The 25,671-nt window shown below is 41.4% G+C and overlaps 2 protein-coding genes across 3 annotated transcripts; both read right to left on the bottom strand.

Annotated features, from left to right (window-relative positions):
- Positions 1–17,777: 17,777 nt before the first annotated feature.
- LOC123044554 (chlorophyll a-b binding protein CP29.2, chloroplastic) lies at positions 17,778–19,086 on the bottom strand. The gene is made up of 2 exons (XM_044467325.1): positions 18,451–19,086; positions 17,778–18,364 (listed from the first exon to the last, which is right to left on the bottom strand). The coding sequence occupies exons 1-2, from the start codon at positions 18,946–18,948 to the stop codon at positions 18,002–18,004; spliced, it is 861 nt and encodes a 286-aa protein (XP_044323260.1). The 5' UTR covers positions 18,949–19,086; the 3' UTR covers positions 17,778–18,001.
- Positions 19,087–19,712: 626 nt separating this feature from the next.
- LOC123044553 (protein THYLAKOID FORMATION1, chloroplastic) lies at positions 19,713–24,606 on the bottom strand. 2 transcript variants are annotated; one of them, XM_044467324.1, is made up of 6 exons: positions 24,263–24,557; positions 22,847–23,599; positions 22,480–22,750; positions 21,794–22,010; positions 20,209–20,324; positions 19,713–20,128 (listed from the first exon to the last, which is right to left on the bottom strand). In XM_044467324.1, exons 2-6 carry the CDS (start codon positions 22,863–22,865, stop codon positions 20,035–20,037), a joined length of 717 nt encoding a protein of 238 aa, XP_044323259.1. In that variant the 5' UTR covers positions 22,866–23,599; positions 24,263–24,557; the 3' UTR covers positions 19,713–20,034. The 2 variants fall into 2 exon arrangements, with proteins under 2 accessions (XP_044323259.1, XP_044323258.1); XM_044467323.1 differs by lacking the exon at positions 22,847–23,599 and having other exon boundaries at positions 24,263–24,606.
- Between the last annotated feature and the right edge of the window lie 1,065 nt (positions 24,607–25,671).

Genomic DNA, 25,671 nt, shown 5'->3' with positions numbered 1-25,671 from the left:
CCGCTTTGTTGAATCTTGTTATGAAAGATCAATTCGCCGGCCTTCCTAGTGAAGATGCCACTACTCATCTAAACAATTTTGTTGATTTGTGTGATATGCAAAAGAAGAAAGATACGGATAACAATATTGTCAAATTGAAGTTATTTCCGTTTTCACTTAGAGATCATGCTAAAGTTTGGTTTTCGTCTTTGCCTAAAAATAGTATTGATTCTTGGAACAAGTGCAAAGATGCTTTTATCTCTAAGTATTTTCCTCCCGCTAAGATCATCACTCTTAGGAACGATATTATGAATTTTAAACAACTTGATCATGAGCATGTTGCCCAATCTTGGGAAAGAATGAAATTGATGCTTCGCAATTGCCCTACTCATGGTTTGAATTTATGGATGATCATACAAAAAAATTTATGCTGGTTTGAACTTTGCTTCTAGAAATCTCTTAGATTCAGCCGCGGGAGGCACGTTTATGGAAATTACGTTAGGAGATGCTACAAAATTACTTGATAATATTATGGCTAATTATTCTCAATGGCACACCGAAAGATCTTCTAGTAAAAAAGTGCATGCTATAGAAGAAATCAATGTTTTGAGTGGAAAGATGGATGAACTTATGAAGATGTTTGCTACTAAAAATACTCCTCTTGATCCCAATGATATGCCTTTGTCTTCTTTCATTGAGAATAATAATGAATCTATGGATGTGATAGGTAGGAATAGTTTTGGAAACAATGCTTATATGGGAAATTTTAATGCTAGACCGTTCCCTAGTAATCCCTCTAATAATTATGGAAATTCCTACAATAAATCTTATGGTAATTTTAATAAGGTGCCCTCTGATTTTAAGAATAGTGTGAAAGAATTTATGATTTCTCAAAAGAATTTTATTGCTTAGCTTGAAGAAAAATTGCTCAAAGTTGATGATTTCGCTAGGAACGTTGATAGACTTTTGCTTGATGTTAATTCTCTTAAACTTGGATCTTCTTCTCCTAAGCATGATATAAATGAGTCTCTCAAAGTAATGAGAATTTCCATTGACGAGTGCAAGGAAAGAACCGCTAGATTGCGTGCTAAAAAAAGCTTTATAAAAGCGTGTTCTTCTAGTCTCCATGAAAATAATGATGAGGATCTTAAAGTTATTGATGCGTCTCCGATTAGATCTATGTTTTAAAATGTGAATTTTGATGATTATGGTACTGATGATGAATCAACTTTTCCTAGAAGGCGTCCCAAGAATTCGGAGTCTTTAGATCTTAATGCTAAATTTGGTAAAAGTGAGATTGGAGAATCCTCAACTTCTAATAATATTGAACCTTCTATCTCGGATTTCAAGGAATTTGATTATGATAATTGTTATTTAGAAGGGTGTATTTCCTTGTTGCAATCCGTTGTTAATTCTCCTCATGCTTATAGCCAAAATAAAGCTTTTACCAAACATATTGTTGATGCCTTGATGCAATCTTATGATGAAAAACTTAATTTGGAAGTTTCTATACCTAGAAAACTTAATGATGAGTGGGAACCTACTATAAAGATTAGAATTAAAGATTATGAGTGTTTGCTTTGTGTGATTTGGGTGCTAGTGTTTCCACGATTCCGAAAAGTTTATGTGATATTCTAGGTTTCCATGATCTTGATGATTGCTCTTTAAATTTGCACCTTGCGGATTCCACCATTAAAAAGCCTATGGGAAGGATCAATGATGTTCTTATTGTTGCAAATAGAAATTTGGTGCCCGTAGATTTTATCGTTCTTGATATAGATTGCAATCTTTCTTGCCCTATTATTCTTGGTAGACCTTTCCTTAGAACGATTGGTGCGATTATTGATATGAAGGAAGGGAACATTAGATTCCAATTTTCATTAAAGAAAGGCATGGAGCACTTTCCAACAAAAGAAAGTCAAATTACCTTATGAATCTATCATGCGTGCTACTTATGAATTTAGTGCCAAAGATGGCACTCGTTAGATCTATCTTTGCTTTTTATGCCTAGCTAGGGGCGTTAAACGATAGCGCTAGTTGGGAGGCAACCCAATTTTCTTTATATTTTTTGTTTTTCCTCCTGTTTACTAATAAATCTTGCATGTACCTTCTATTTAGATGTGTTTTTATCTTTTAATTAGTGTTTGTGCCAAGTAGAACCTATAGGATAACCTACGATGATAGTTGATTTGATTCTGCTGAAAAACAGAAACTTTACGCGCACGAATATAATTTTGTTAAATCACAGGAACGTGATTTTGCGTTGATTCTTTTTGCCTCTGTTCAATAAATAAATTGTCAAGGACTTCCTATTTTGGTACGACTTTTAGAGTTCCAGAAGTTTGCGTTAGTTACAGATTCCTACAGACTGTTCTGTTTTTGACAGATTCTGTTTTTCGTGTGTTGTTTGCTTATTTCAATGCATCTATGGCTAGTAATTCAGTATATGAACCATAAAGAAGTCAGAATACAGTAGGTTTAACACCAAATTAAATAAAGAATTATTTCATGGCAGTACCTTATGTGGTGGTTTTGTTTTCTTTCACTAACGGAGCTTATAAGATTTCCTGTTGAGTTTTGTGTTGTGAAGTTTTCAAGTTTTGGGTAAAGCTTGTATGGACTATGGAATAAGGAGTGGCAAGAGACTAAGCTTGGGGATGCCCATGGCACCCCAAGATATTCAAGGATAGCCAAAAGCCTAAGCTTGGGGATGACCCGGGAAGGCATCCCCTCTTTCGTCTTCGTTCATTGGTAACTTTACTTGGGGCTATATTTTTATTCGCTACATGATATGTGTTTTGATTGGAGCGTCGTGTATTATATTAGTCTTTTCTTTTTAGTTTACCACAATCATCCTTGCTGTACACACCTTTTGGGAGAAGCCTATTTGATTAGAATTTGCTAGAATACTCTATGTGCTTCACTTATATCTTTTGAGCTTGGTAGTTTTTGCTTTAGTGCTTCACTTATATCTTTTAGAGCACGGTGGTGTCTTAATTTTGAAGAAATTGCTAGTCTCTCATGCTTCACTTATATTATTTTGAGAGTCTTTTAGAACAGCATGGTATTTGCTATTATCATAAAGTTGGTCCTAGAATGGTAGGCATCCAAGTTGGGTATAATAAAAACTATCATAGGAAGTGAATTGGATGCTATGATCAATTTGATACTTGATAATTGTTTTGAGATATGGAGGTAGTGATATTGAAGTCATGCTAGTTGGGTGATTATGAATTTAAAGAATGCTTGTGTTGAAGTTAGCAAGTCCCGTAGCATGCACGTATGGTTAAAGTTGTGTAACAAATTTGAAACATGAAGTGTACTTGGCTTATGCATCCTTATGAGTGGCGGTCGGGGACGAGCGATGGTCTTTTCCTACCAATCTATCCCCCTAGGAGCATGTGCATAGTACTTGGTTTTTGATGACTTCTAAATTTTTGCAATAAGTATATGATTTCTTTTGACTAATGTTGAGTCCATGGATTATACGCACTTTTACCTTTCCACCTTTGCTAGCCTCTTCGGTACCGTGCATTGCCCTTTCTCACCTTGAGAGTTGGTGCAAACTTCACCGGTGCATCCAAACCCTGGGATACGATATGCTCTATCACACATAAACCTCATTATATCTTCCTCAAAACAGCCACCATACCTACCTATTATGGCATTTCCATAGCCATTCCGAGATATATTGCCATGCAACTTTCCACCATGCCGCTCATCATCATCATGACATACATTACTTTTGTCATATTGCCATTGCATGATCATATAGTTGACATCGTATTTGTGGCAAAGCCACCAAGCATTATTTTTCATACATGTCACTCTTGATTCATTGCACCATCTCGGTACACCGCCAGAGGCATTCATATAGAGTCATATGTTGTTCTAGTTTCGAGTTGTAATTCTTATGTTGTAATCAATAGAAGTGTGATGATCATCATTATTAGAACATTGCCCAAAGAAAAAAAAAAGAAAGGCCAAAAGAAAAAAAAGAAATGCCCAAAAAAAAGAAAAAAAAGAAAAACAAATAAATAAATAAAAAGGGCAATGTTACTATCTCTTTTTCCACACTTGTGCTTCAAAGTAGCACCTTGTTCTTCATGTAGTGAGTCTCATATATTGTGCTTCAAAGTAGCACCTTGTTTTTCATATAGTGAGTCTCATAAGTTGTCTTTTTCATACTAGTGGGGATTTTTCATTATAGAACTTGGCTTGTATATTCCTATGATGGGCTTCCTCAAATGCCCTAGGTCTTCGTGAGCAAGCAAGTTGGATGCACACCCACTAGTTTTCTTTTGTTGAGCATTCATTTTTAGCTCTAGTGCATCCGTTGCATGGCAATCCCTACTCCTCATGTTGACATCAATTGATGGGCATCTCCATAGCCAATTGATTATCCTCGTCAATGTGAGACTTTCTCTTTTTTGTCTTCTCCACACAATCCCCATCATCATACGCTATTCCACCCATAGTGATATATCCATGGCTCACGCTAATGTATTGCGTGAAGGTTGAAAAAGTTTGAGATTATTTAAGTATGAAACAATTGCTTGGCTTGTCATCGGGGGTATAGAAGTTGGGAACATCTTTGTGTGACAAAAATGAAGCATAGCCTAACTATATGATTTTGTAGGGATGAACTTTCTTTTGCCATGCTATTTTGAGAAGACATGATCACTTTGATTAGTATGCTTGAAGTGTTACTATTTCTTTTATCAATATGAACTTTTATTTTGAATCATTTGGATCTGAACATTCATGCCACAATAAAGAAAATTACATTATGAATTATGCTAGGTAGCATTCCACATCAAAAATTCTCTTTTTTATCATTTACCTACTCGAGGACGAGCAGGAATTAAGCTTGGGGATGCTTGATATGTCTCCAACGTATCTATAATTTTTTATTGTTCCATGCTATTATATTACCCCTTTTGGCTGTTTATGGGCTTTATTTTACACATTTATATCATTTTTGGGACTAACCTACTAACCGGAGGCCCAGCCCATATTGCTGTTTTTTTGCCTATTTCAGTATTTCGAAGAAAAGGAATATCAAACGGAGTCCAAACGGAATGAAACCTTCAGGAGCGTGATTTTTGGAACGAACGTGATCCGGAGAGCTTGGAGTGCAAGTCAAGAAGCTTTTGAGGGCCCCATGAGATAGGGGGCCGCCCCCCCCCCCTATAGGGTGCGCCCCCTATCTCGTGGGCCCCTCGGGCGGCCATCGACGTACTTCTTCCTCCTATATGTACCTACGTACCCCGAAAACATCCAGGAGCACCACGAAACACAACTTCCACCACCGTAACCTTCTGTATCCGCGAGATCTCATCTTGGAGCCTTCGCCGGCACTCTGCCGGAGGGGGAATCGACCATGGAGGGCTTCTACATCAACATCCTTGCCCCTCCGATGAGTTGTGAGTAGGTTACCACAGACCTACGGGTCCATAGTTATTAGCTAGATGGCTTCTTCTCTCTTTTTGGATCTCAATACAATGTTCTCCCCCTCTCTTGTGGAGATCTATTCGATGTAAACTCTTTTTGCGGTGTGTTTGTCGAGATCCGATGAATTGTGGGTTTATGATCAAGTTTATCTATGATTAATATTTGAATCTTCTCTGAATTCTTTTATGTATGATTGAGTTATCTTTGCAAGTCTCTTCGAATTATCAGTTTGGTTTGGCCTACTAGATTGGTCTTTCTTGCCATGGGAGAAGTGCTTAGCTTTGGGTTCAATCTTGCGGTGTCCTTACCTAGTGACAAAAAGGGTTGCAAGGCGCGTATTGTATTGTTGCCATCGAGGATAACAAGATGGGTTTTACATCATATTGCATGAGTTTATCCCTCTACATCATGTCATCTTGCTTAATGCGTTACTCTGTTCTTATGAACTTAATACTCTAGATGCAGGCAGGAGTCAGTTGATGTGTGGAGTAATAGTAGTAGATGCAGGCAGGAGTCGGTCTACTTGTTATGGACGTGATGCCTATATACATGATCATGCCTAGATAATCTCATAACTATGCGCTTTTCTATCAATTGCTCGATAGTAATTTGTTCACCCCCCGTAATACTTATGCTATCTTGAGAGAAGCCTCTAGTGAAACCTATGGCCTCCGGGTCTATCTCTTATCATATTTGCTTTCAGTTTACCTTTATTTGCATCTTTACTTTTTGCATCTATATTATAAAATACCAAAAATATATTTATCTTATCATACTATCTTTATTAGATCTCACTTTCGCAAGTGGCCGTGAAGGGATTGACAACCCCTTTATTGCGTTGGTTGCGAGTTCTCAGTTTGTTTGTGTAGGTGCGTGGGACTTTTGAGGAGCCTCCTACTGGATTGATACCTTGGTTCTCAAAACTGAGGGAAATACTTACGCTATACTTGCTGCATCACCCTCTCCTCTTTGAGGAAAACCAACGCAAGCTCAAGACATAGCATGGGTGTTGTTGAAGCGCTGGATGTACTTCTGCAGGGTCTCTCCTGGCTGTTGCTTAATGCAGCACAGGTCATTCATGGCCGGGGGCTGGTCGCGAGTGCCTTGGAAGTTGGCGATGAAGCGAGTGCGCATCTCGTCCCAGGAGGAGATCGTGCCAGGAGCCAGCTTCAGGAGCCAGGTGCGGGCACCGTCCTTGAGCGCCATGGGGAACCAATTCGCCATGACCTTTTCGTCCCCGTTGGCGGCTTCGATGCCCAGCTCGTAGAACTGGAGGAACTCCACGGGGTCGGCAGTACCGTCGTAGCGAGGAGGCAGGTCCGGCTTGAACTTGTCGGGCCATGCGACGCTACGCAGCTCGGCGGTGAAGGCGCGGCAGCCTGCAGTCGCCACCGGAGCTCTCTGCTGATGCGGGGCTTGCTCGTGGGGATTCCCGCACACTGCTGCCTGGAGCAGCGCGGGGTCTTGACGTGGTGGCGCAGGGATGTGGTCATGGCGCACCGGTGCTGGGAGCACGCGGGCACCTTCTTGGGGACGAGGAATTTCCTGGCAGCTCCTTTCTTGTCGTGCAGGCGCCGGATATGGTGGGTCTCGTCCTAGGGCCGCGCGCCTTGGAGCCAGGGCACCTTCTTGGGGAGGAGGTGGCGGAGGCACCTCCTGCTCCTTGCCTCCTGCGCAGGACGGAGGGCGAGGCAGCGAGAGGGACGGCACAGGGGAGCCCCCTGCGGCGCTGACGAGCTCGGTGATGCAGGCGAGCCAGTCCTCGTAGAGGTCGTCGACGGGACGGTAGTGCAGGAGCTCACGCATCAGGAGCAGCACAACGTGCGCGTCCGTGGGGGCGCGACGGGCGTGGGACGACGGACCGGCTGGAGTCAGCGACGGGGTGGCGGTGCGGCCTTCCCGCTGCACCGAAGGATGCAGGGAAGAGGCCTGCTGCTCGTTCCCCGCCAGGCCGGTGGCGGCGTTAGTTGCAGGCGACGGGGGCGTCCGCCGACAGGAGCCGTCTGGGCGACTCGAGTGGCAAGAGTAGCCCGACGCTTGGCACAGGCTCGGCGAGCGTCAGACATGGGCACGACGGAAGATCACACGCGACCATCGGAAGAAAGATTCCGGCGCACCCCTACCTAGCGCGCCAAATGTCGGATTTCGGGTTCCGGCAGACCCTTGAGGTTCGAACTCTGGGGTGCACACAAAGATTTTCCCCCTACCAGCTCACGTTTCGAAGCCTTGCAAGGAATCTAGGCTAGAAAGAAGAACACACAAGGGACACGAGATTTATACTGGTTCAGGCCACCATTGTGGTGTAATATCCTACTTCAGTGTGTGGTGTGGTGGATTGCCTCAGGGGCTGATGATGAACAATACAAAGGGAGAACAGCCTCGCGAGGGGCTGTTCTTGAGCTGGTGCGATGAACTGCTTGGGTGAGTTCAGTCGCTTCTCTCTCTCTCTGATCGATCTGTCTCCCAGCTGCCCCTACTCTGTGGTGGCTAGTCCTATTTATAGAGGGAGGCCCTGGGCCTCTCCCAAATAATGAGCGAGAAGGGCGCCAACAATAGGCCATTTTGAAGGGGAACATCTAGTACACTTATCCTGACTAAAGTTGGTCTATGGCTACCAAAGGCTCTGACGATGACGCCGTCCTGGGCTCCACGATGACCTCCATCCTGTCGTTCTGCTGGTCTTGGTCTTGTTGCACCGAAACAGTAACCTTTGCCTGATGCCTTGGCCTGTGCTTGCCCCCTTTGCACCGAAGGGGAAACAAGGACACTGCGCAGGCCGACGCCCGCCTGGTCTCGATCGTCATGGCTTGCGTCACGAGCTCCTCGGGAGGTGCCCTTGCCTTGATCTCTCCGCCTCCTTGCGAGCCTGCCTGACGAGGCTGCTCCTAAGGAAGCTTCCTATCGTCCGCCCCGCGAGGCTTGGCCCCTCGCGAGGGTCTTGAGCTTGAGCTGATGAAGCTGGGCTGCACTGGGCCCCCACTTGAGCCACGCCGCAGGCCGCAGGCAGGCAAGTCTAGGTACCCCCGTTCCCAGAACGCCGACACTTACAATTTTAGCACTTGCAGACATTACCTTGCTGAAAACCACCATTTCCTTCTGCTCCTCGTTGGGTTTGAAACTCTTACTTATCGAAAAGGCTACAATTGACCCCATATACTTGTGGGTCATCAATACATGGACAACAACATGTCCCTAGTGAGCCTCTACTAGACTAGCCCATTGATCAAAAATGGCTATGGTTTCCTAGCCATGGACATGAGTTGTCATTTGATAATGGGGCCACACCATTATGAGAATGATGTGATGGACAAGACCCAAACTGTAAACATAGCATATGATCATATCAGGTTTATTGTACATTTTTTGCATGTCAAGTATATATGTTCCTATGACCATGAGGATCCTGCAACTCACTTGACACCGGAGGAATACCTTGTGTGTACCAAACATCGCAACATAACTGGGTGACTATAAAGCTGCTCTACAGGTATTTGCGAGGGTGTCTATTGAGTTGGCATGGATCAAGACTGGGATTTGTCACTCCATACGACCGAGAGGTATCTCTAGGCCCTCTCAGTAATGGAACATCAAAAAAGCTTGCAAGCAATGTGACTAAGGAGTTAGTCATGGAATCTTGTAGTATGGAACGAGTAAAGAGACTTGCCGGTAACACGATTGAACTAGGTATGGAGATATCGATGATCGAATCTCGGGCAAGTAACATACCGATAGACAAAGGGAACTACATATGGGATTAGTTGAATCCTTGACATCGAGGTTCGACCGATAAAGATCTTCGTAGAATATGTAGGAACCAATATGGGCACCCAGGTCCCGCTATTGGTTATTGATCGTAGAGGTGTCTCGGTCATGTCTGCATAATTCTCGATCCCGCGGGGTCTACACACTTAATGTTTCGTGACGATATAAGTATAGTTGAGTCATTATGGTGGTAACCCAAGGTTGTTTGGAGTCCCGGATGCGATCCCGGATGTGACGAGGAACTCTGGAATGGTCCGTTGGTGAAGATTGATATATTGGACGAAGGGTATTGGAGTCCGGAAGTGTTCCTGGGGTACCGGGTGATGACCAACATGACCGAAAGAGGTTTTGGGAGGCCACGGCAAGTGTTGGGGGCCTCATGGGCCAAAGGGGAGGTAGCACACCAGCCCACTAAGGGGTTGTGCATCCCAAGACCCTTTTCCAACATTGCTTGAAGAGGTGGGGCACCTCCCTAGGGTTTCCTCCACTTGCCTTGGGGGCCAAGGCACCTAGGGGGAGGCGCCCAAACCCATCTGTCACTTTGGGACTAATTTCATATGTTGCTTTTGATAAGCTCAAAACAAATTTAAGTGAAGAACATGAGCATAGAAATTTTCTTGTCTCAAAATATGTAAGTGAAGCATGAGAGAATTTCTTCAAAAATATACTAACTCTCAAATAAATCTAAGTGAAGCATGAGAGTTTTTCTTCAAAAAATTTAAAGCACGTCGTGCTCAAAAAGATATAAGTGAAGCACTAGAGTAAATGACAAACTACTCCAAGAAGATATAAGTGAAGTTCAAGCGAGTAGTTAAGTAAAGGGGTAGCTAATTGAGGACTCTCTCTTATTTAAAAACTTTCAGGTCTAAGTATTTTATTAAAACAGCAAGAAAAAACCAAATAGAATGACATTCCAAGGATAGCACACATCATGTAGAGAAGCAAAAACTTAGGCTCAACCGATACTAACCAATAATTGTTGAAGAAGAAAGGTGGGATGCCTATCGGAGCATCCCCAAGCTTAGATGCTTGAGACTTGTTGAAATATTAATTTGGGATGCCTTGGGCATCCTCAAGCTTGAGCTCTTGTGTCTCCTTAATTCCTCTCATATCACGATTTCCCTAAATCTCAAAAACTTCATCCACACAAAACTCAACAAGAACTCGTGAGATAAGTTAGTATAAATCAATGCAAAACCTTATCATTCTCTACTGTGGCAAGTTACTAAAATTATTATTTAACATTTCATACTAAATGCCTCTGCATGTTTAATACTCCTATCCTCAAATAGAATCATTAAACAAGCAAACATATGCAAACAATGCAAACATAACAGCAATCTGTCTAAACAAAATTCTGAAAAATTTACCAGTCTGTAGAAGATTTATCATAGATTAGTGTGCAAAAAATTTCAACATTTTATCACATTCTGACTTTTCTAGAGAATTTTTGCAACAACGATAAACTTTCTGTTTTGAAGAGCAACATATATACTTGCAAAATAAGCATGGCAAAGGATATACTTGAGATTTTTATTGAAGTAAAAGTTGCAAAACATTATTCTAAATAACATCAAGAAAATCCTAGCAAAATAAAATGATGCTCCAAGAAAAACACATATCATGTGACGAATGAAAATATAGCTCCAAGTAAGGTTACCGATAATGTTGGTGACGAAAGAGGGGATGCCTTCCGGGGCATCCCCAAGATTAGTTGCTTGGATCTACCTTGAATAGTACCTTGGGGGTGCCTTGGGCATACCCAAGCCTAGGGTCTTGTCACTCCTTATTCTCCTCATATCGATATCTCACCCAGAACTTCAAAACTTCAATCACACAAAACTTAACGGATCTGGCCCACAGGTACCAATCTGAGATTTTGATACAAAGATTGAATACAAGAGATGAACTAGGGTTTGAGATGAGATGGTGTTGTTTAATATGTTGATTAATATTGTCCCTCCCACGATGAGAGGGTTGTTGGTGATGAGGATGGCTTCAATTTCCCCCAATCACACAAAACTTAACGGAACTTTGTGAGATAGGTTAGTATGATAAAGACAAATCATCCACTTTGGTACTGTCAAAGACAAGATTCTTTATTGTCCCCACACAATGCCTATTGTACCTTATAATTTCTACAATTTATATTGACCAATATAAGCCATAGAAACTAGAAAACAAGTAAACTATGATTGAAAACAGAATCTGTCAAAAAACAGAAAAGTCTGTAATGATCTGGACAACTACCATACTTTTGCTACTCCAAACATTATGAAAAATTAGGACAACATAGGGAATTTGTATATCTATAACCTATAAAAAATTCAGATCAAAATCGCGTTCCAGTGAATTTTGAAAATTCCTGGACTGAGCACAAAAGTTTCTGTTTTTGCACAGAATCAAGTCAACTATCATCCACACTATCCCAAAGGCTTTACTTGGTACTTTATTGAAACAAAAGCTATAAAAATGATTACTATAGTATACTAATCATGTGAACACATAAAAACAGTAGAGGTAAATGCTGGGTTGTCTCCCAACAAGCGCTTTTCTTTAATGCCTTTTAGCTAGGCATGATGATTTCAATGATGCTCACATAAAAGTAAAGATTTGAAACATAATAATAGCATCATGAATCATAAGTTCCTCTCTCATAATAATTTTCAGTAGCATCATGAATGGATTCATCAATATAGCTATCACATAAAGTATTCGTTCATGATCCAAAATCATAGAAAATTTCTTACTCTCCACATAAGCAAATTTATTCTCATTCACAATAGTCGGAGTATCATATGAAATTGGAATACTATAAATTGTTTCCACATTAAAATATTATTGTTCAGTAAAAGGATATTCAAAATTATGACAATAATTATCACTACTTTTTATATCATAAGTATCACCACAATAATCATCATAAGTAGCAACTTTGTTCTCATCATAGTCAATTGAAACCTCTTCTGAAATAGTGGAATCATTACTAAATAAAGTCATGACCTCTTCAAATCCACTTTTATCATCATAATAGGATTCAACACCCTCCAAAATAGTGGGACAAATATTATCTAAAGTTGACACTCTTCCAAACCCACTTTCATAAATATTGCAATCATCATAAGTAAGAGGCGTGCAATCATCACAGAAAATTTGATCATTCCAAGTAGGGGGGCTAAAAATATCATCTTCATTAAGCATAGAATCCCCAAGCTTGGGACAAACATTAATTTCAGCAAATAAATTCTCAAACGTGCCATTCTCATCAAACATAGCATCCCCAAGCTTGTGGCTTGGCATATCATAAGCATAATCACTCTCATCATTAATAGTATGAATAGCACCAATGGTATAACAATTGCTATCATCATAACTTCCCAAGTTGGTGCCAAAAATATTTCCAAGATTATAAGAAGTATCATTATCTTCCCAATCATAAATATCACAACAAGTAATAGGCATAACAAAATCATCATCAATAGTGCTCTCGGACATTGTGCCATGAGAGAAAGAAGCAATATCATCATCAAGTGCATCATCTTCCACTGTTATTTTTGATTCATTTTCATGAGGCACAACAATAATAGTAGCAACATTATTTGGGAGAGGTACCTTTTTACCTCTATTGTTTCTTCTTTTCTTCTTCTTCACCACGTCATGTGTGGGTTTAATTAATTTTTGTGAGCTTCTTGTTGATGAGATTGGTTGAATAGGGAGCTCCTCCTCGTCACCTATTTCATCATGAGAGACAATAGGAGGGAAAGTCGAAATCTTTATCCTTTCATTAGTATTTTCATATTCTATTGGTTTTCCCATCTTTCTATAGTTGGCAATATAAGCATTCTCATTGCAATTTACCATGCAAAACATATAGATATTTTTTAGATTAGTTTCATTGTCGTATGTGGGGAATGAATACTTCAAACCAACTATTTTTATGTGCCAATTCTTCACTCCCCAAAAATAGACAAAGCTCATTATAAATTTCAAGGGTGATCAAGTTATTGTAATATTGGGACACGATTCGATCATGAAAAAACATGCAATGGAAATTAAGGTGGCCAACTTTATTGCAAAGATCACAAGTAATAGGACAAATAGAACATAATTTTGTAGCAAATTTATCTATCACTCTGAGCAAAAAATTGGTTCTATCATTTTTATGCTTCTTACAAAATCTATCTTCCCTATAAGGCACGGCTTCACAAAGTCCTTATAAGAAACATTTTTCTCATGACTAGTGCAATCATCGTTAGCATTTTGGATATTTATAGAATTCATACTAACAACATTGCAATCATGCTCGTCATTTATGCCAAACATTTTATTGAATTCTTCTTCTATCAATTGAGCACAATTTTTCGATCCATCACTTTCAAGAAAGACATTATAAAGATGAACAATATGAGACTACCTCAATTCCATTTTTTGTAGTTTTCTTTTTATAAACCAAACTAGTGATAAAACAAGAAACTAAAAGATTCGATTGCAAGATCCAAAGATATAGCTTCAAGCACTCACCTCCTCGGCAACGGCACCAGAAAAGAGCTTGGTGTCTACTACACAACTTTATTCTTGTAGACTCGTGTTGGGCATCCAAGCGCAGAGTTTTGTAGGACGGTAGCAATTTTCCCTCAAGTGGATGACCTAAGGTTTATCAATCGGAGGAAGCCATAGGATGAAGATGGTCTCTCTCAAACAACCCTACAACCAAATATAAGAAATCTCTTGTGTCCCCAACACACCCAATACAATGGAAAATTGTATAGGTGCACTAGTTCGGCGAAGAGATGGTGATAAAAGTGTAATGTGGATGATAGAAATATATTTTTATAATATCCCTCAAAGTGCGATGAAGAATCACTCCAAAGTTATTTTCTAGCGGAGAACATACGAAGAAATTGTTTGTAGCTATTCTTTCTGATGGATCTATCCAAGAGTTCATACTAAAATAACACCAAGTTACTCTTTCTGATCGATCTATCAAGAGTTCATACTAAAATAACACTAAGTTATTTTTTCCAATCGATCTTTCAAGAGTTCATACTAAAATAACACCAAAACAATTTCAAATTCATAATACTCAATCCAACACAAAGAGTGCCCCAAGATTTCTACCGGAGAAACAAAAGACGAGAACGTGGATCAACCCCTATGCATAGATTACCCCACCTCAGGAATCCACGAGTTGAGTGCCAAAACATATCTCAAGTGAATCAACATAATACCCCATTGTCACCATGGGTATTCATATGCAAGGCATACATCAAGTGCTCTTGAATCCATATAAGTATTCAATCCGATAACAACGAAACCTCAAAGGGAAAACTCAATTCATCACAACAAGATAGAGAGGGAGAAATACCATAGGATCCAACTATATTAACAAAGCCCCCGATACATCAAGATCGTGCCATATGAAGAACACCAGAGAGAGAGAGATTAAACACATAGCTACTGGTACAAACCCTCAGCCCCGAGGGTGGGCTACTCCCTCATCATCATGGAAACCATAGGGATGATAAAGATGGCCTCCGGTGATGATCTCCCCCTCCGGCAGGGTGCCGGAACAGGGTCCAGATTGGTTTTCACAGATACAAAGGCTTGCGGTGGCGGAACTTCCGATCTATTGACTCCCCTAGAGTTTTTGGAATATTTGGGAATTTATAGGGCGAAGAGGTGGTGCGGGAGGGCACCGAGGTGGGCACAACACACCAGGGCACGCCTAGGTGGGTTGTGCCCCCCTCGGGGCACCCCTCTAGTACTTCTTTTGCTCATCTGGTGTCTTCTGGTTCAGAAAAAATCTCCAAAAAAGTTTCACTTTGTTTGGTATTGATTTTCTGTGAAGTAAAAGGCAAGCAAAAAATAGCAACTCGCACTGGGCACTATGTCAATAGGTTAGTCCCAAAAATGATATAAAGTTGCTATAAAATGATTCTAAAACGTACAAGAATGATAATGTAACAGCTTGGAACAATAAAAAAATATAGATACGTTGGAGACATATCAGAAAACATGATGTAAAATGGACATATCAAGGCTCAAATTGTCCGTAACCGGGGACATGGCTAATTGATTAGGTTTTAACACTCTGCATAGGTTTGTAAACTTTACCCGCAAGATTCGATCCCTCCCTTTTCATCCTCGCACTTCAGATTTTTTGAGAACAGGACGATCGAAACATGGTCTTTCGAAGAGTTCCTCTGACCACTGTCCGGTGCCCATCCAATCCTACCGTAGTTCTACATTGCTGGCACCATCCCAGCCAGAGTCACAACTAGAGTTAACCAAGCCAGAGCCCACAATGACTTGCGGTCGCACAGGTAAGCTTCCGGGCATGAAATATTCTTCTGTCTCTTTGAGTCTGGGTGAAGCTTTCCACAAGATGTCATGGCGCTTCTCCATGCATCCCGGCTATCCACTGGTTACTCCAAGGTGCTCATCAAATCCATCCTTCACCCCGTAGTGTGTATTGAAATCTAGTCTCGAGTCTTGAAGTCTTGAGGTCTTGAAATGCAGGCCTTGAAGAATGTCTGTCTTGAAGTTGCCATCAAGAAGTTGTCGTCATTGGCGTAGAGTCCTCCATTCTCACACCACTCTTGAACACTCATACCAAACCCCGTCTACTATAGCGTAGCAATAAAACTAAGCAATGTCCCGGGCTTGGTAACAGGGAGATGGGTTCCTACCTCATGCATTCTACAACTACAAGAATTCAAAACCACTACTGGAGGAATTAATGAAAAAGGTGGCACTAAATAAAAGCAAAATCATAGGTATACAACAATATGGTCAAAGTGAACTTGTCTGGTATTACTTGATGAAGATTTATAAAGCTATTAGAAAATGACTTGGTAGAACTATTCGTCACTCCGATAAAATATATATAGTCAAACATTGCAATCATATAAGCATTCATTCTAGCAATCAAGTTAACAACCAACAAATAAAAGTTCAATAAATAAATCAATAAGAAAAACCAAATGAAATCCAAAGAAAACTATAAAGAAAAACTACTAAAGAAAAGTCCTATGACTTAACTACACATCATAAATATAGTTTTTGTCCTAACTTAACTCAACAGTAAAGAAAATACTAAACTAATAATTTAATAGAACCTAAAATAAAGTTTTTATAAAAATAACAGAAAGAAATTTTCTACAAATTTCTATGCAAAAAGAATCAACTGAAAAGCATTGATAAAACTTCTCCTATGATCAAAACAAATTTTCTTTCAAAAGAAAAGAAATAAAAATAATAAAAATTATTTTTAAATACTAATAAAATGCCTACTGTTAACTAACGGCAACTAATTAAAACCTGTCAAAAATGACAAAAGAAAAATAATTTAAAATAATTAAAACTAATGGAAATAGCATTAATCCTATTAGATACTAAAACAGTAATGTTTTTGCAATAAACCTAATTTAAAATAAGATAAAAATAAATCACTAAATGCTACTGGATAAACAAAACAATAATAAATCAGTAGCAGAAAGAATTACTCAAAAAAATATTTTTAAACTCAAGATATGGCCAAAATAATGATTTGAACAAATTTCATGAAATTCAAGTTTAAACTACTCAAATTTGAAATCCAATTGCACAAACAGAAACTTCATAAAAGAAACTATAGCAAAAAGAATCACTCAATTTGGATTTAAAGCATAAAAGATATTGCAAATATAAAAACAGAACTAAATATGAAAATTAAAAACAAAACAGAAAATAAAAGTGCTAGCTAACGGACAGTGGGCTACGTGGCAACACGTGATTGGGCTATGGGTGTGCACCGCTACGACTAAACGGCGGACGGCCGAAATATAGTAGAAAACGATTCGTGCTTTTAAAATAAAAACGATGACCTAATCGTCGTACGTTGCAGATTTAATAGTGAAGGAGGGCGTCGGTGGCTTACAGCGGTGGGGAGGGCTCCAGCGTTGTCCGACGGCCGCGATCATTCAACTTAAAAAAAAACAAATTTCACTCAGTTTCTGTCAATCAATCATATTTATTTAATTAATATAACATTGCAAAATTTAGAATTTTGGGATGTTACACACAAAAGAGTAGACCAACACCAGCAGACCACGCACCCACGAGCACTGTCACCATATGGTTTCATAACTAGCACCCGCTTCAAAACTGGTGATACAACTACTGAAGCTATACAAGGCCAAAGACAACAAAGTTCTCAGCTCTCACAACAAAGGCCAATTTCGGTACCCCCTCCGTTCCATAATTCTTCAACTAAAACCACCATAAGAATTCTGTAATGAATGGAGTGGTTTCATCCTCAAAATTTATATGACCAAGAATCACTATATGTATCTCAAAAGAGATTTACAAGGGTTTTCTTGTGAGTGGATAAGGTTGAATATTACGCCGGGGGACATGAAGGTGAATTGGAAAGAGAAATACATGTCTTTAGAGAAGATTCATTGGTAGAGATCAAAGAGGCAGCAAGCTCAGTGACAGTGTGGCGGGGCGGTCCCGGTCAATTCTGCATCGTGATTACGAATTGCACTTGCGTGGATGCTATTTTTGTAATCGCAAAAACGAAACAAAAGATTAGCTCAAGATTGATGTACAAGTGGATGCATTAAGTCACCATTGGTTCATATTTTACAAATCACCAAGTCCCAGCAGCTCTCCTATGTGATCAGACCTGCATTAATCAACAAAGGATCTTTGCGATACCCTCTCATCCATCACTCGTCATACAAAACCAAAGCACGTTCGTACACTGACGCGCGTTCGTCCATTTTGCAGCTGAGCTGACAGAAATTGCTCGACCACCGACCACTTAAGAGGAGCCGAAGGTGTCGAAGATGGTGGTGTGCAGCGGGTCGCTGAGGTGGGTGGCCCAGTTGTTGAGTGGCCCCTTGCCGGTGGCGGCGGCCTGCACGGCGAAGCCGAGGAAGGCGACCATGGCGAGGCGGGCGTGCTTGATCTCCGCCAGCTGCAGAGTCTCCTTCTTCACCGGGTCCGCCGCGAGTCCCAGCGGGTCGAAGTAGGAGCCACCGGGGTAGAGCCTCCTCTCCGGGTCCAGCTCCGCGTTGCGCTGGAACTCGATGTACCCGATCACCAGCACCTCGATCCAGATCAACGTGGTGAGCGTGAACGGCAGCGGCTGCCCCAGGTACGACGACCCGTCCACCAGCTCCACCTGCCAGCATCGTTGCACAGATCAGTACGCTCGCCTTGCAGTATTCAGGTCCTATACGTGCATGAGGTCGAGACGACGTTGCGTACCTTGCCGGCGTCCTGCCAGGTGACGCCGGTGAGCCACTCGACGGTGAGGGCGCCGAGGGTGGCGAGCATGGCCCAGCGGCCGTGGATGAGCTCGCACTCGCGGAACCTCTGGAGGCCGAACACCTCGGCGTAGGGCTGGAACGGGGTGGACTTGACGTCGGCGTCCTCGAACCGGGTGCCGATGATCTCGCCCGCCAGGTTCTGGGCCAGGTTCTGGTCCAGGGAGTCCACGTCGTACTGCAGGTACTCCGCGGGCTTCCCGAGGCCGAAGGGGTCGAAGCCGTAGTCGCCGACGAGCGTGCCGTCGAGGTACTCGGGCGCCTGCGCGCCGGGGAACCACAGCGGCCGGTCGGTGGTCGGGGGCGCCTTGGCCTTCTTCGGCGGGGCCTTCTTCTTGCCGAAGCCGAACCGCGCCACGATGCGCCCGTTCTGCGGCGCCGGGTCCGCCAGCCGGGTCCCGAGGAACGTGCTCGCCGCGGCGGCCACCGACGAAGCCATGGCTGCTCGCTCCTCCTAGCTTGTCCTCCTCGGCCTTTGCGTGCGTTGAGGTGGCGGGTGGTGCTGTGGTGTGTGGTGTGTGGCCGTCACGGGGTACAAATAGGGTGTTTATAAGAAATTCCCGGTGTTATCTCTGGCGTGGCACATCGGACGGCGACGAGGGCGGCTGTGATCTATCTGACGGGCGCGACCGGCTCTGCCTTATCCGAGTCTTATCTGTATGGCCCTATGAACGGGGGAGGTTGCGTTGGACGTAGGCGACACGTGGAGACCCCGGATTGGATGGTGGGGCTTGAGAGCGCTTGTGATTTGTGGTCTTCAGGTGCGTGGGGCCGGAAAGATATGGCGTAAAAATGACCTTGGCAGTTCTGGCCCTGTAATAACTGTAGAGATGCATTTTGGTCCTTCATGGGAACCATGCAGCTCGCCCCTTTGAATTTTCTTATAGCTTCAAATACTGCTGGTAACGTTTCAAGCCATTCACACATCTACTTGGCATCATGTAAAATTCTCTATTTTTTTTAGTACTTGCATCTTATTTGGGTACTTCTGATGATCCGGCATGAAATGATCTATTATTAGGGATGCAAACGGGATGGGCTAGCGGACAATAGCATAGTACAAATTTTAAGCAAATGATGAACAAATTTTAGAGCTAATTGATAAGTTTTGCAGGACAAAGCAGGCTGCCGCTTGCACCCGTATCTATTATGATGATTTCCACCTCAGATACTTGCAACTTCATTCAGCTTTGTACACAGAGATTCAGATAAACAACACTAGTCGGAATGATTTCTTTTTCACCAAAATATATATTTTTTCTCATCTTGTAACATTCATCACCAGATACCTCTTCATATATTGTCAAAGAAGTGAAGAAAACGATAACATTCGAACACATAGAAGGAGAAATTACAAAATACCAAACTCAATACTACGAATAATCTGGATCTTTTTGTACGGCCGAGTACTACACTCGGGCGAAGAGCAGCCAAAGATGCCCCCAATAGTTCTCAACGCTATCCAGATGTGTATAACTGTTAATATCTGTTATCCGGACAAGCTGTCCTCTGGGGAAAGGTTGAGTTAATGCTTCAAGGGATAAGCGCTTCCATCGAATTTTGCAACAGCCTCATTCGGCTTGGGCGTCTCCAATCTCTCCTCTCTCTTCTTCTTTTCCCTGCAAAGAGAATTCAAGTTAACTGAGTCCAATTAATTGGAATAAGAGTCTTACATGGTAAAACTGGTATAAGAGATTACCTCTCGATGTATTCCTTGAGAAGTTCCTTGGCTTGAACCAGTTTCGAGAGTAAGTTGCGGTAAACGTCAAGGTCTCTATCCACGCTCTTTTTATTGATGTTTAGAGCAGCACAAAGCTATTGAGCAAGAAGAAAAGTCAGTATCTATTGTTATATCAGTCAGTATATAAATGCTTTGCTGAAATGTCTGATGTACTTCAGTATATGCTAGATGTCTCACTGATGCTTTTCAAGTATTACCCTTAATGCTACTGCTACCAAGTTCTCTGCTGAGCAGCCCTGGCTCAAATTATTAAGCTAGCAGAATTGTTCTTTTCTCTGGTCATTCAGAGACTAGTAAAGAGAGAAGAGGAAACACAAGAATGTAAATGACATCTTAAGACCAACCAGAAATGGCAAGTTATCATTCGCATAGATCTACTTGAAACACAAAATAGAGAAGTACGCAGTCACAAGGTGGCCTTACTGTACTGAGTAGAAGAGTGTAGCATACCGGTGGAAAGTAGAGGTTCAAAAAAAAAATCTAGCAACAAGCCTAACGTCAATGGGTCTGCCCATAGAAATATCTGAATGTGTACATAGAGACACACCACCAAGCAACTTGCGTCGAATGAGTTGAATTCCCTAATGTGTTATTTCTATTTCAGCTCAAGAAAAACCAGCATAATTTACAACCTCAACCCCTGAATAATATTGGGGATGGTCAATACAGCAGGCAAGCTACGTAAATACATTAAGATTAGTAGATCTATGCTTTGCAATGAAAGAACGCCGCAGTGGTCCTAAAGCACTTCTGGTTACTAAATATCAGATCAAATCATCCCCTCAATTGGTTTACTCCCTCCGTTCCAAAATAGATGAAGTTTCAGATTTTGCAGTCTAGAGCAATGTTAATTGTTTAATTTTTGTGTGCATATATAGTAACTAATTAGAAAAATGTGAAACTATTATTCATGACAAATTTGAAGGTACAGTCCATATCTGACAAATCCAAATAATTTCACTCCCGTTCAAAACATAGATGTCTTTTTTAGTCTGTTCACATTTTCTCAAAATATTTGTCCTCCTATATCAATGCCATTGTGTTCCTACTTTGCTCTTGATCATTAAAAAAAAGCTACTCCTTTCAAAAGATGGGTAATATTGTTTAATTTTTGTGTGCATATATAGTACTCCCTCCGTTCCTAAATAATTGTCTTTCTAGAGATTTCAACAAGTGACTACATACGGAGCAAAATGAGTGAATCTACACTCTAAAACATGTCTACATACATCCGTATGTTTAGTCCATTTGAGATGGCTAGAAAGACAATTATTTGGGAACAGAGGGAGTAATTACTTAACTCATTGTCCTTGCTTTGGGGAGGGAAAATAGGCAACTTAATCATTTTGTGAAGAAGAGATGGGTAATATCGACATTTCACTCACACTATTTCCGTGCCCAATTCTAGAAAATTATTGTTCTTCACAAAATAAAATAAAATTAGGAAACAAACAATAATGGGAAAAGGAAAAACAATTGGGAAGAAAAAAAAGTAACAACTAGAAGGAAATGTGCAAACAAAATAAATAATGGCAAGAACAACCTTGTCCAGTACGGTTGGCTCCGTCGCATTTGAGAGCTCAAGCAAACGGAACAAGCCAACAGCAAAGAACCGGCTGTAGCTGAAGTTTCCCTTACCCTGGGCCCTTTCTGATATATCTTTCAGAATGGACTCTATTTCCCCATCTCTGGAAGAAAATTCAACTAACAAGTTACCATTTTGTGAGCGTGCCCACTCTTCCATCCTTTGTGCATCAGCCCTAACAGAGAAGTAAAAACTCTTAGCATTTGTTTGAAACAAGAAAATTGCTTAAAGAGGAAAAACTTTTATTAATGCCAACAAGGCAAACAAACAAGTACCAAATAACACATGAGATTTTGGTGCCAAGGAAGCAGACTAACTAGTGACCCAAGCATACAAACACGTAAGCAATAACTAGTGTAAACTGGGAAATTTTAACAGAAGCCGCAAGGTGCATAAGTTAATAAAACCTCTCTAAGAAAAAAATAAGGGTTGATTAATATATTTAAAAGAGTTGAGGGGTAATATATATACTCATGCATAAAATTAACAGAAGAGAATTATAACAATCCCACTTGTACCAATAGTTATGAAAATTAATTTGAGGATTCAGGGTATGAACATGGAAAAAAGTACAATCTAATATAAAGATAAAGATGCTAGCATGTCACTGGTTCAAAGCCATTTATATGAGTCCTGATATGCACCTGTATTGCTCAGGATCTTCATTTAACGCCGTTACGTATGACTTGAAGATGGCATCCCTGTCCTCGGTGCTGGGGTACCCTTCCATAAGCTGGTCATAGACAGTGACAAATCCAAGAGCAAACACAGGATCATACTGATAGGTACTTTTGTATCTCATCAGATGTTGCTGCACCAAAAGTTCTTGTAGGACTGTACTGTAAATGCTTGGAATAGGACGTTTGTATGACTTCAGGAAGTTCATCTTTGTATCTGCCACAGTAGGTGGGATATCTGCAAAAGATTCAGAGCAGATAAAAAGGTCAGAAAAAGATCCTTTATTTGGTTGTAATTCACATGATTAAGCTTCTCTTGTGTATATAATCGCACCATTTCTCTTTATGTGCATTTTATACACGCTCAAAACGCTTCAGACTGCATCGTAGTTGCTACACGTTACCAAGTCCCAGCAGCAAGGAAGTTGGACTGATACCCATAATTCAACTAACAAAAATCTTCAGCCTTCCAACAGTTGACCCTAAACTTTTTTTGCACAAGGCATGTATAGTTTTTAGCACAGGCACAAATGGTGGATAAATTAAGGGACTTATAGCACAAATACCCTATTAACAGACTGAAACACTAATCATCAGTCCATCACAGAAACCAATCCAAAATCGACAATTGTTAGGATTGAAGAGTTTAGCAGCATGACCTTCCAGTCCTTGCAGCCCCATGTAGAGGCCTCGCCGCTTAACAGAAAATATCTAAACTTTGCTAGGAAACTGAAACTCAACAAAAGTTTTTATAAATCGGCCTAAAATAAACAAGTAAAAGCATTAGTCGCTGGAAAACTCCTGGAGTCATAGACTGCATGTGCAAGACGTTACTGAGACCATGAAAGGCACAGGTCGGTGCCTTCACCAATTGAGACCTCACCAGCTTAACGAATAAGTATCCATTAAATTTAATAACAAGGTGGCACACTAACTCAGACACTGTAAACTTGCTCTGCTGGTTCAATCTGCAACAGAATTGCTACCAATTGGTTTAGTTGAACCATTCAATGTCTTAGTTTGCATCGCTCGATTAGTTTCCAGTAGTGCTTTACATACTCTCTTGATAGTACCATCCAGATTAAACCTGTAATTAAATGGAGGGAGGGCCTTTACCGTTAATATTCTATAGCTAATTTTCAGGAAATGAGACTGAATTTCAATTACATGAGTAGCGTAAGGGGAAATAACCATTTCTAATTATTGTTGTCAGGTTGATGACGTATTACCTTGAATGCACAACAGGAACTATAACTAGATGGTACACGTACAAAACGAGTTCAAAAGGTGATTATCGCAAAAAGAATCACAGGATAACCAGTGCCCGGTGGTGTGAAAAATTGAACAATTACATGCTAGATTCGTATAAGGCGTGCTGACCAAATGGTAACAAAGTATGGTTACTCAAAGCTTCAGAGTTCAGGACGCCCGGCACCCCGCTCAAAGGAAACGACGGTTCGGGATAGGACTGGGATGGAACGGTGCCATATTACCCCGCTCAAAGCAAACGAGGGTTTGGGATGGGAGCAGGGACGGAACAAGGTGTCATATTACCCCGCTCAAACTCACTAGCTTGCAGCTCAGCGGCACCGTGGATCAAGTACGATGCCCATCGGTCGCCGCAGCAGCGCCATCGGCGCTGCCTAGCTCGAGCGGCGCCCCAGGGCAAGCTGGATGCAGAGGGGTGGGGGACTACGGCGTCTGCCGGGCCACAAGCAACCATACGAGAGACGAGCGCGAGCAAACTCACCACCAGCCGTAGCGACGCAGCGCACCACCGAACGTGATCCCCGCCGAGCCCTCGCGTTGAGCATGACGCCACCGGAGACGCTCACCGCGGCAGTCGCCGTTGACGGCCTCCAGTCGGCCGCTCGGCGCAGTGCAGCGAAAGGAAGCGACGATATGGCCGCCATGGGAGACTCCTCGGGCTACCGCCGGCTCTCTCACGGGATACGGCGGCGGATGGTCGACACCGCCGGTGAGGGCAAAAGGGTAATTGCCAGGGGCAGGGGCGAGGAAAGGCTATTGCTCGTCTGGGAAGGGAGGGATGTGATCTTTCTTATCCAGTAGGCGGACAAAGGCTTCCTGGCCACCAGAAGTTGCCACATGGGATGGCATTCTTTTGATTGGGAAATATCCCTTGTTTCGAACGGCTTTTTGCTCAAATTTCATGGGCGTGGGAGGTTGGGTTTGCTTCAGGTTCTACAATTAGGAGTTCTAGAACGGCATTTTGATGGGTTAGTTTAGACTTCACCAGCTAATGTCCATCCAAGTGTTTTGGAATGTCGTTACTAGTTCTTGGTGTACACGCAACAAAAGCATGTTGATTTAGCTAACAAAACAAAACCATGCTATTTATAACAAGGAAGAACTGGTCAAGGCGAACTTTGTCTAAATTGTTTTTGTACAATTGGATGAAATTTCTATATCTATTTCAAATTGTGTTTTTATTTCTCATGAACGTCAAAACATCCTCTATATATGGGCGTTGTTTTAAAAAATATGTGTTAGAGTTTGATTAAACCAACTCTGACATTCATAAATTAAAAAAAAAATATTACTCTCTAGATCCAAGGGCTTAAATTTTTAATTGAAATATTACCCTCTAGTTACTTCTACTTTAATTGCCTCTTAATACTCTGCAATTTTAAGTGCTACTCCCTCCGTCTGGAAATACTTGTCATCAAAATTAATAAAAGGGGATGCATCTAGACGTATTTTAGTTTTAGATACATCTTTTTTTATCCATTTTGATGACAAGTATTTTTGGACGGAGGGAGTACATCTTAATTGCAAATTATGGCCCATCTAGTGTATGCATGGTAACATGTTTATGAGTTGTGAGTAAACCAACATGTTCAGGGACTTTTGCCCGGTCGTAACAATGGTACTAGAGCTAGTACGCGGAATTTGTAGTTTTTTTCATGGAGCAGAATTTGTAGTCGAGTGGACACCGTGTCATGATAACACTAGATTATAACACAAGAGAGACAAACTATTTACTTAGGCTTAGGCCCACAAGGTCCGCAAAAGCCCTACTTCATGCCTTGCTATTTCTCTTATATATCTAGGATATTGACAATTACAATGTGGATACCTGTCGAGTCAGGGAAACTCGACGAGTTATGATGGAGATATTGCCGATAGAAAAAAGTGAAA

The sequence above is a fragment of the Triticum aestivum genome, chromosome 2B (assembly GCF_018294505.1).
Source record: "Triticum aestivum cultivar Chinese Spring chromosome 2B, IWGSC CS RefSeq v2.1, whole genome shotgun sequence".
NCBI classification, from domain to species: domain Eukaryota; kingdom Viridiplantae; phylum Streptophyta; class Magnoliopsida; order Poales; family Poaceae; genus Triticum; species Triticum aestivum.
Note: the sequence above shows the minus strand (reverse complement) of the source record. Positions and strands in the feature narration are given on the sequence as shown.

Coding starts and splice junctions, on each gene's coding strand:
- LOC123044554 (XM_044467325.1), bottom strand. CDS start 18,948: ATGGCTTCGTCGGTGGCCGCCGCGGCGAGCACGTTCCTCGGGACCCGG. Junction 18,365..18,450: donor CCTGGCAGGACGCCGGCAAG/GTACGCAACGTC, acceptor CGATGCTGGCAG/GTGGAGCTGGTGGACGGGTC.
- LOC123044553 (XM_044467323.1), bottom strand. CDS start 24,425: ATGGCGGCCATATCGTCGCTTCCTTTCGCTGCACTGCGCCGAGCGGCC. Junction 22,751..24,262: donor CTGCGTCGCTACGGCTGGTG/GTGAGTTTGCTC, acceptor AATCTTTTGCAG/ATATCCCACCTACTGTGGCA. Junction 22,011..22,479: donor GAAGATCCTGAGCAATACAG/GTGCATATCAGG, acceptor CTTCTCTGTTAG/GGCTGATGCACAAAGGATGG.